General features: G+C 42.0%; 2 protein-coding genes across 2 annotated transcripts; one reads left to right on the top strand and one right to left on the bottom strand.

Annotated features, from left to right (window-relative positions):
• The first annotated feature begins 1,786 nt into the window (after window positions 1–1,786).
• LOC140942473 (transmembrane prolyl 4-hydroxylase-like) lies at window positions 1,787–6,187 on the top strand. The gene is made up of 3 exons (XM_073391385.1): window positions 1,787–2,913; window positions 3,902–4,017; window positions 4,781–6,187. The coding sequence occupies exons 1-3, from the start codon at window positions 2,032–2,034 to the stop codon at window positions 5,103–5,105; spliced, it is 1,323 nt and encodes a 440-aa protein (XP_073247486.1). The 5' UTR covers window positions 1,787–2,031; the 3' UTR covers window positions 5,106–6,187.
• A 14-nt stretch (window positions 6,188–6,201) lies between these two features.
• LOC140942457 (uncharacterized) lies at window positions 6,202–8,159 on the bottom strand. The gene is made up of 2 exons (XM_073391382.1): window positions 6,972–8,159; window positions 6,202–6,525 (listed from the first exon to the last, which is right to left on the bottom strand). The coding sequence occupies exons 1-2, from the start codon at window positions 7,938–7,940 to the stop codon at window positions 6,382–6,384; spliced, it is 1,113 nt and encodes a 370-aa protein (XP_073247483.1). The 5' UTR covers window positions 7,941–8,159; the 3' UTR covers window positions 6,202–6,381.
• Window positions 8,160–10,365: the final 2,206 nt, after the last annotated feature.

Raw genomic sequence — 10,365 nt, 5'->3', positions numbered from 1 at the left:
GTACACGATCCTTTTATATATACGAGTCACGTCCTACAACAATTTATAGCTGGCGTAAGTGAACAACAAGCTTTTTGTTCTGTGTGTGGGTGTTTTTTTTACAACATTAGTTATATTGCCAAAAGATTTATCCAAAGCTGGGCAAAACACGCCCATCAATTGCCTACTCGAGTCTAACCTGTGTTGCAAGCTTTTCCGCGCGAGTTCGTCGAGGCTCCAACTTTGGCGCAAATTAATAGGGTCCTTAGGAAACTACAACAGCGACGGCGACGGGAACGACAACGACAACGGGAATATCTAAGACATAATAGGTTTTATGAGCAAAACAACAATTCTGCATATGCAGCGCCCTTTTAAATACATTTCTTTGGTCCCTGTACAACTACAACGTGAAATGACCAAATTTTGAGTTGACTTGAGAACGGGAACGGCAAGGCGATCAATTTTACTCTCTCTCCCTGATTTGAACTCGGACGAGGTTCCCTCTCTTCAGTTCCAACCCAGCTTCCCTAGCACTTTCATTTAACCGGGTGACCTGGTACTAAAAAAGGCGAAAAAGTTCCCGTCACCAATGGACTCGAGGTCTTTTTTTCAACGCCGAGTCGACGTTTTCATTTGCGTCGCCGTTGTCGGATAGTAACGTTTGCAATAAATCAATTGGAAACGTTTGCAATGCAGGCTAGCTCGTGTCACCCTAGTTTGCCTTTTCTCTTCAAAACTAAATTAACCTTGAGCAGCGACGCCTGGACTCTGAGAGCGAAGAAGGAAAAGTTCCGAAATCACCTGTTCAAATAAAAATCTAAAGAATAAAAGCGCGTGTCTTGGCTAATTAACAAATCAGTCCATTTTGTTTTCTTAGTTTTATCACAGGGAGCTTTACGGCAACGACGACAGCGACGGCAACGAGGACGTCAAAAACGCAATCGGTTTATTACGCAAAACAACAACTTTGCACTTGCATCACGCTTTTTTGTACATTTCTTTAGCGTCCTTGCACGACTATGACGTAAAATTACCTAATTGCAAGTTTTATGGAGGACGTGAAGAAGCGACGACGAATCTCTTTTTCTCTCTCTAAACTTGAGTGCGGTTCTCAAGTAATCAACTCCAGGGAAATTCGCCTACACTTGTCATTTTCAGCAAATTGGAAAAAACGCGACAAAGATTGAAAAAACGGGAATTCATTTTAAATCTGACGTTTTCACTGCCCTTGCCGTCGTCGATGCTAAAGCTCCCTATGATATCTGGAAAACCATTGAAACCTCGACCTTAAATATAAATCACATCCAAGCCCGTTTATTATCAGGACTTTAGCCTACTAGCAAGCTCTCCATGTATGGCGAGCCATTAGCGAGCCGCAATGAAAGAGCACAAGCGAGCGAGCGGCAAAGCAGCCAGGGGCGGAGGAAAACTTGCCTTTTTAATTCCCTAACCCGCCCCTCGCACTCGCGTGTCCTTTCGAGTGCTGCTCTCGCGCGGGAATTTTCGTGACTCGCACGCTATAAGGACTTTTGACTAAGAAACGGGCCCCAGGGTACGCTCACAAATCACACATTGATGATTGATACTTCGTTGCGTTCAATTTTTTCCAGCAGCGGCGTGAATCTATATCCGCGCCCCTCCACGTGCCTCCAGGCCATGCGTTATTTGGCCATGAAGCATGAAGCATGAACAATCGCTGACCTCAGACGCAGGCGGTCTGCAGTTCTTCAGAATAAAAAGTGGCATAAGCGATAAGAAGCTTCTTAGGACCACTGTTTCTAATTCGTACCAAAACAAAGGCCTCGTTTTGATACTCATTAGAAGTTGCGTTACTTTAGCTGTCCTGAATGCATCTTATCTGGGCTTTTCGGCAGAGTTAATACTCGCCAATGGAACAATGTATACTGAAGCCGGACCAACAATCTCCGCTTTGGGAATAGTGCAACGAGACAATATTCACAGAACGGGGATCTGAGGCAGTTGGGGAAGAGTGATTGTAGCTACGTTTTTAAAGGTGACTTTGTTTCAGCAGTGCAAAGACGCCGAGTAATGAGTTATTTTCACGAGATCCGTAGGTTACTTTTATCATTTCTAGTGACTATGGTTATGCTGCCAAAGTTTTACTTTATACACTCCTTGAGCTCTGGACAAACCTCGGCGATTTCAAGAGTGAAGGAAGATTCCTGCAACTACACAAAGAAATTCTGGAAGCCACGAATTTGTGCCAAGAATGGCTACGATGAAGCTGGACATTCGGCAACGGATTCGATGTATCGGTTAGTAAGACTTGATGGAGTGAAAGTTGGCCATGTTCGGGAGTTAAATCTTAGCGAAGACAAAACGTATCGCGTTGTGACAAGGAGTTTGCGTCCACTTTTATTCCAAATCCCGGAATTTTTAAGCCGTAAGGAATGCGATGAAGTCATCCAAATCACGCAGAAGCAACATCTCAAAGACAGCGAAACGGTTTATGGAAAAGCAGAAGGTATTCCAAGGGAAGAGTTTGAAAAAAGTTTGAACGGAAGAAACCTGTCTTTCGAGAGAGCAGCACTTTGCAGGAGGATGCTTCGATCCGCAAACCTTGATAAAGACAAAGACAGAAAAATTTCTCTGCAGGAGTTTATCACTATGATGGACAGAGAAAAACGTGTTCATCCAACGAACGAAGACGCAAGGCCCATTTTTCGCCTATTTGACGTGGATTTGGATGGTTTTATTGTTCCAGAAGAGTGTGTCAATTTGACCAATGCAGTCTATTCGGAATTTTTGTATCATTTGGAAGAGCTTAAGTTAACCCCTCGATATTATCTTCGATTTAGTGAAACAGCAAGTTTGCCTAGAAACGAACCGCTAGTGAAGACCTTACAAGAAAGAATTGCTAAACTGACGGGTCTTTCAAGAAGGTTGATTGAAAAAAGTGAACCCATTCAGGTTGGTCTGTTATGAATTAATATTACAGCAGATGTTTGTGTCCTGTATGCAGTCACGCAAAAAATTATACAGCAAAACTCGTTTGATCTCTAAATCTGACACTTCCGGGACTCTCAGAGAGCTGTCTGCCATCATACAGAGTTTACAGTGAAATTATGCTGCAACTACGGGTAATCGCGTGATGACCTTATCTTCAAACTCTCAGTCGTCATTTACTGCACTCCACAAACAAAAAAGATGTCTCATTTTTCTCTTTTTTTATTACGACGGCCGAGAAAACGCTTTAAAAAGACCTTCCTCCTAGCCTCACGCAGACGTTCTTGGGGCTTTGTCACACGCTTTTGTGACCCAGCCGTAAGAACGTCATCATATGCAAAATATTTTCCCTGTTTATAGGTAGTTATTACGACACCTGAAGGAGGATCATGAGGTTATCCCTATATTAAGATCTCTCCTTACAGATAACCCATCCATCCCAAGAACGATTGGCCACACCACCGGGACCTTCGTCCCATACTCTTTTTGAACATTGGTGTGGGTTCTTTTACGTCTCGCAAGAACCAGGTAAGTGAAAGTGCTGTGAGACGGGGCCTACGGTTTTTCGTCCTTATCCGAGAAGACTGAAAAGTCTAACGGTTGGGAAATGGACGCTGAGTGTTGGTCCGGCCGCCGTTTGACCCCGCGACCTCCCGCTCAGCAGACCGGCGCTCTCCCAACTGAGCTCTGTGAGCTACCCAGACGTCTGCGTGGCCTGAGGTTACTCCTCCCAGGAACTCGATTGCGTTATACCCTGCTAGTTTTTGCGCGGTTTTTCTTTCATAAAATCAACGGCGTGGCGACCTTAACGCCAAAAAACACTTGCGCACCTGAAAAGAAAAAACGTCGAAGATGAATGAAAGAAAAAGAAATAGAGAAAAGGAACTGAGGATAGATTAAAATAGTCATTTACTCTTTTTCCTTTGCTTAATTATTTTCACGTTGATTTCAGGCCGTGCGTTACTCTACGTTTGGGCATTACAATGTGCATTATGATACAACCTTCGGCGGTGCAAAGAGAACAGAATGTTGCCGAGGAACAGCCTACGATGACTGCCACCTGTGCAGGTACGAATAAGAATGCAGTTTTTTGGCATGTTTATGCTCTAGGACCAAGACTGTTTTATAAGACCATGGCATGTTATTGGCATGTTTGCACTCCACTTGGACGTTTAGGAGCCCATGACCGATTGGCTTCTGACTAGAACTGTTTCCTCCACAGGCGTTCCCTAAGGCTTAAAGGGGAACACGGACTTTTAAAGCAGGTTACTGGAGACGAGTGAAAAGTCCGAGAGTGAAGGATGATGGGAAGGAGCGGAGAGCGCGAGCGGGTAGTATGGGAAGTCTTCAGTCCCCTTCCCATCACTCCCTTCGCCCTCGCTTTTCTTAATGATTAACTGAAGTATACTCCAAAAGAGCGATCGCTAGCGACCTGGGGCAAGGCGGCTGACTAGGAGACTAGAAGGCATGTTTTACGCTCGAAGACCAGGGTACTTTTGTCCTTGGCACCAGGGCACAGCCGTTCGAAGGCCGATTAGCACTTAACCCAGGGTTAAATTTAACCCTTTTTCTTTTTCTCTTGTTCAAAAGCATTTTCTAGGATAATTTTCTTTGTTATTTTGAAGAGCATCCAACTTGTTGACAAAAAGAATTAAACTGAATTTACTTTTTAAGCTTTCAAATCTGAATTCAAATTTCGCACTAACCCTGGGTTATCTTAACCCAGTTTTGAACAACCCGGCCCGGGTATTTTCGTGTCCCACCAAAAAATAATCATTTGTTACAGCACCCTACGATCAAATTACCTATACCATATTTACTTATTTCCTAGGTTTATAACAGTAATCTTGTACTTGAACGATGTAATCAAAGGAGGCGAGACAGCCTTTCCAGTAGCTGATGACCCGCACAAATTTCACTCTAGGAACTACTCCATAACTCTGAACAAAAGATGCCACGAGGCTAATTTGATCATTAAGCCAAAGAAAGGGACCGCGGTCATGTGGTACAACCATTTTCTAGAGCATGATGGGGCGGATCACATGGGAGGAGCTGATTGGATGACTTTACATGGCGGATGTGACGTTATTGAAGGTGTCAAGTGGATCGCGAACGTTTGGTTAAACGCACCAGTGAAGTCGGGAGGAGAAATATAACGTAAAGTTTCTCTGACTTAAAAGAAGTGGTTTGACTATGAAAGGAATTACTTTCTCTGTGGTGTTGTCTTTTATACTGTACAAGGAAAAGCCGCAAATATTAGTACTCGCAAAAATTTCGTGCCACACGGTATCTTATTTTGATTGAGGAAATATTCCATCGAAAGGAAGGGAGGGGCACTCGTGACATCATTGCAGATCGTTTAACAAAATAACAAGGCCAATAAAGGGGAAAATGCATTACCTACTACGTACGTTTATATCTCAATCACAAGGGGTTCAGAAATTCAGTTGACAAAATCAGTACTGCGGCGATATTCCTTCAGATCATGCTCGAAGATGCAAACCGAGGAAACTTATGACCTGAGGGAGGGGGAGGGGTAATATAATTTGGGGATTCTGTTGCCTTTTGAACCCCTGTAGGATCCTGTAGGGTTGAATTAAGTATGAGTGAAGTCAGGAGGTGAGTTGTAAATTTTTTGCTCACTCCCATAGGCGAAAAGGCGGATCAACTTAGGTTTCTGAGAAACTACCCACCTACCCCTCCCCTAAGCCAACATTCAATAAGTGTAAATGTTATCTTAGGGGAAGGGTAAGTGGACAGTTTCCCAGAAACCGAAATTTATCCGAAAGGCAAGGGAAGGAAATGTTTTGACATATTAACGTTAGTTATAATGAATAAAAGCCTCCGTGGTGTCCTCCTGAGGGGAGTTAAAGAAAATCACTAAAGAACGGCAGGTACTAACTAACTCAAGGTGTGCTTTTTAGGGAGGTATCTATAAAGAAAGACTTGACTGTAAATGTAGGATACTTTCTCCTTTCTGTTTTAAAAATCAGAACCTGAATCTTTAAAGAATAAAAAGAATTTCTTGGTAAGGGAAAATTGTTTATTTTATCTTTACAAGTTTCTAACAACTTTTCATTCTGAGAATGGAAAATGCAACTTGTAGTGCAAATAATGAAGACCCTCATTGAATTCTCGATGAGAGTCTTTATTATTTGCACTACAGGCTCGGTATGTATCACATTAAACATAGCAAGTACGGTGTAGTTTGGACTAGTCACATTCGGTAACAGTTTCAATCGGATCGAAAAACGGTATCAAATGCAATAACTAAGGCATAACTAGCGTTTATGGCGTGCAGTCTAACTTCATGAAACGCGGAATGGAACGATACTCAAGTGGGGATTTTACATTCTTAACAGAATATAAGTCGAAATAAGTCATTAAGAAAAATAAATGAAAAAAAAATGTACAAAAATATGTTTTCATTTTTCAGTCGTCGAAGAAATCTTCCCATTCATAGCAGACTTTCTGCTCATGATCGCGTTCGTCGTCCGAGAACACGTGACTTTCAGTATTTTCGTTATCCCGGGATTGTTTTACGCTTTTAGGGACGTCTTGTTCTATTTCTTTTGCCTGCAAAGAAAAAAAAATCTCTTTTAATTCATCAAATAATATAATTATTCTTTTGAATTTTTAACTTGTGTGACTTTGGCATCTATATATTCCTAATGAATCCCGCAGGATTTTACTTTTTGCTTCTTATTTTTTTTCCAAATGCGCCTTTTCCAACGATTTGATACCGACGGTGCACCTATTTTGAACGTAAAGAAATCCCTGGAACTCTTGGTAGTCCTTTAACCTGATTAAATTCTGCCGATTTAGTTTACAAATCCTCTATCATGCATAGTGGTTTTCTTCAATTTTAGACTGGCTTTAAAATGTGAAAACCAAAAGCTGAATTTGAAATAAACCTTAAATCAATGGTTAGCCTGTTTTAACATACAGCCGTCTGTCCTCTCTGGAATCGCCGTCAGGGACGCGCAGGTATATTAGTACTGTTATGGTATGAAATTCCTTACCTTGTCCTCGAATGTCACATGCTCTTTCTTGAGTTTCTTTTGTTTGTCACTTTTCTGTTGGTGCTCAGCCCTCTTTTCTTCAATCTTTTCCATTTTTCGCGCGCTAGAAGCTTCACGCTCTTGCTTCTTCGCAAAAGCCTGGGCTGCTGCAATTCTGTTCCTGCTTCGCGAAGCTCTGTTGCCAGCTTCTCTTCCCTCCTCTATCTCTTCATTACGCCTGATCTCAGCTGCCACCAGCTTGGAAGCAATTTTTTCTTTTGTTGCTTTTGACGTGGCCTCTGCAGGATGTGGTCGGTTTGTTCCAGCCCTGCTACGCGCACAGTCTCGGATGCGTTCAAGTTCCTTCAGCTTTCTTTCTTCTGCAGCGCGCATTTTCTCTCTAACTACCTGTAAAGTTAGCTCGGGTACCACTTTTCTGTGCCTTCTTAAGCGCCAAGGAACTCTGGCAGACGGGCAAACCGTCTTATCGCTGCCGGAAGGTATATCAAAGGCGACAGCCGTGTTCGCCTTTCCTGGCAAAGTGGAATTAGTTGCACTTATGGGCTTAGCCACCGTCATTGAGCTTGATGAGATATACGTAGCATATCCCTGACACCCCAGGATTTGACGGGCACTTTCCATTAGCATCTTCTCTTCATTGATATAACTCTCAATCACGGGAAGCCTGACTGATTTGTTGTGTCCTGACGGTAAAACCGACCTGTCCAAAACGCGCACAGCGGCTTCTATGTCTTCCTGCGAAGAGGAATCAGTTTCGCTCATTTCAGAGCTATCACATGAAGATGTCGCCAAAGTATCACAGCTTGATCCTTCAGCATTTCCATCCCCATCCTTCCAAAAGCCTCTGTCTTCGAAACACGCCGAATCTTCGCGAGAACGGCCCGAAAATTTTCGCCCGGAAAATAAATGAACCGCTGGATCAATTTGGTTCTTCGTCTTATTAAACTTGGAAAGAAGCGAACCGCACATTTTCCCCAATACAAACTTCAACAGTTACTGTAAAATCTCTGGTGAAATACTCACGGTAAGCACTGAGCTTTATAGAGCACGCAAAACCCTAACTAGAAAATACTTTTCGTTGCCTTGGTTTCATTTGTTACGTTTTTTAAGTTAGAACATGCATTGACGTAAATGTATGAAATCGTAACGTTCCCGTCGAAAAGAGTGAATAGTCACCTCCCATAAAAGTCTTTGTTGTACCGTCATTTGCTTACCAAGGTCAGTTAAAACTTATGTATTTAATTTTCTATTTCAGGTACCGTGAAAAAAATTACTAAAATAGTAATAATGTCAGTAAGCGCACATTGTGCCTGATGATAAATTTTTATGCGCGCGCAAGTGTCTACTCGGGGCTTCAGAGGCGTTTTCGCGCAACCGGAGCGGAGTTTATGCATTCTTATGTGGTTCTTTAGTCCAAATTTTCGAGCAAATCGTCTCTATAAGGGCAATGAAAGTTAGCAATACAGCGATTTGGAGAAAGGTTGTCGGGAAAAGTGCACGAGACAATCCTGAAAGGCATTGTGAGCGTTTTTGAGTTCTCTTTTTTTCAAAGAAATTTGAAAGAATTGGCACGAAAGGCCATGGAAATGTGGTTGCGAGTGCTAAAGGAAAGCAACAAAAGTAGGTTCGACAGCTACAGTCGTCAGGAACAGTGTATTGTTCATATCCCATATTACCTTTCGGGATTGTCGCGTGCACAATTTATGAAAAAGGCCTCACTCGGTTACCAAGCGTTGCTCAAAAACGCCTTTGCTTGAGCCGGCCCTATTTGCAGAAACCTTCAGTGACGTCGGACGTTAACGCCAACGTCTTTTTTTAACGCCAAGCTGCATCTGGAGTTATGTTGAATGATATAATAATGCAGGGTAGGCAAATTGAAGCCTTTAACACGTTCCATGTGGGGTAGCTAGGAACGCGTGACGAAGCCATGGGAACGTTTGCGTGTGAAGTTAGGCAAATCAGTGACAACTCTGTTGTTCTCGGCCTTTTCACGGACGGCCACTAGTACCCTCAGGGGAGGGTACAGGCCTGGAGCACGCGAATTGAAGAAACAAAGGGCCCTTTTAACGACAAGCGCAGTGTCACGCGAACTAAAATTTCAAATCGCGTGCACGATAACTGTAAAAGAAGCGATGAGCGCGCATTCTGTAATTCTGTTGCCATATACTATCACAAGAAGCTAAAACTAATGGCTGAAGTAATGCAGACTTTTGTAGAGCTTCGCATCGCATAACAAAGCGCCAGAAAGTAATAATAAGCTTGGGAAGCTAATGACCGATGGTAATGAACTCTGTTTTACATCGTGTGGTTTGACGTGGCATTTTGGGCGCGGTGTGCTGACCAATAAATAAATGATTTCGCTCCTTTTCCCTGGGAAAACTGAATTCTTTGTCGCGTGTTTTTCTCATCTTACGTGCTCCCCTGGAGATATACATGTGGTTTTCACGTCAACACAGTTTTTAACTGGGCGTCGATAAAACCCGGAACATGGAACATCCCGGAACACCCCGGAACATGAAAAAATTAAAATATTTTTTTATGAAAAAAAAAAATTAATTGATTCATTAAATAATAATAATAATAATAATAATAATAATAATAATAAATAATAATAAAAAGAACAATAGATAGAAAACAATTTTTGTAAAAATTTATAATAACAAAAAAAATAACATAACCTAACATAACATAACATAAAAACGAAAAATAAAGAAACAAACAAACAAAGAAAGAAAAAGAAACTGGTATCATCTCCGAGTATGAGGAAACAATAATTTGTCGCAATGAAGTTTTTGGGCGAGTGAGGGTCCATTCAAATGACAGTAACGAGTGAAGGCTTGCTTCTAAATTGAAAATATATTAAAATGGGTCGCGCGAGGAGGGGGTTTTCAAGCTTTCCTCACACAGCCACCTCTTGTAAATGTTTGCCATGCGGTTTAACGGTTATCCATTTACGGCTTTGCGACCGTAAGAAGAGCTTAGGGGCTCGTCGCTTTGGACTTGGATAATTAAATTAAAGATTCACATTCCCCGTGAATAGTTGCAGTGGTAGTGGTAGCGCAGCGGTAGTTTCTAACTGTTAATATATAGATTTAGCCAGGGCTAAAAGCGAAGCTCTGGTTAATAATACGTGTAAGCAAAAAAAATTAAATGGTGTAACGCTAAACGGGGGACGACAATGAAAATGGCTTCAAGACTAATAGATCTAATTAGCAAAAAAACAAATTGCACGTGCAGCACACTTTTTCTTCTAATTAGCAAAAACAAATTTGCAGGTGCAGCACGCTTTTTTCTTTGTTTTGTCGTTGTTTTGAACGACTACAACACTGTTTTGTACGACTAAAACGTCAAACTTCCTAGTTACACACTATTTTTATGGAGAAATTGTCGTACG

This window comes from Porites lutea, chromosome 1, assembly GCF_958299795.1.
Source record: "Porites lutea chromosome 1, jaPorLute2.1, whole genome shotgun sequence".
Classification (NCBI taxonomy): Eukaryota; Metazoa; Cnidaria; class Anthozoa; order Scleractinia; family Poritidae; genus Porites; species Porites lutea.
The sequence above is the reverse complement of the archived record's forward strand: the minus strand, read 5'-3'. Positions and strand labels throughout refer to the sequence as shown.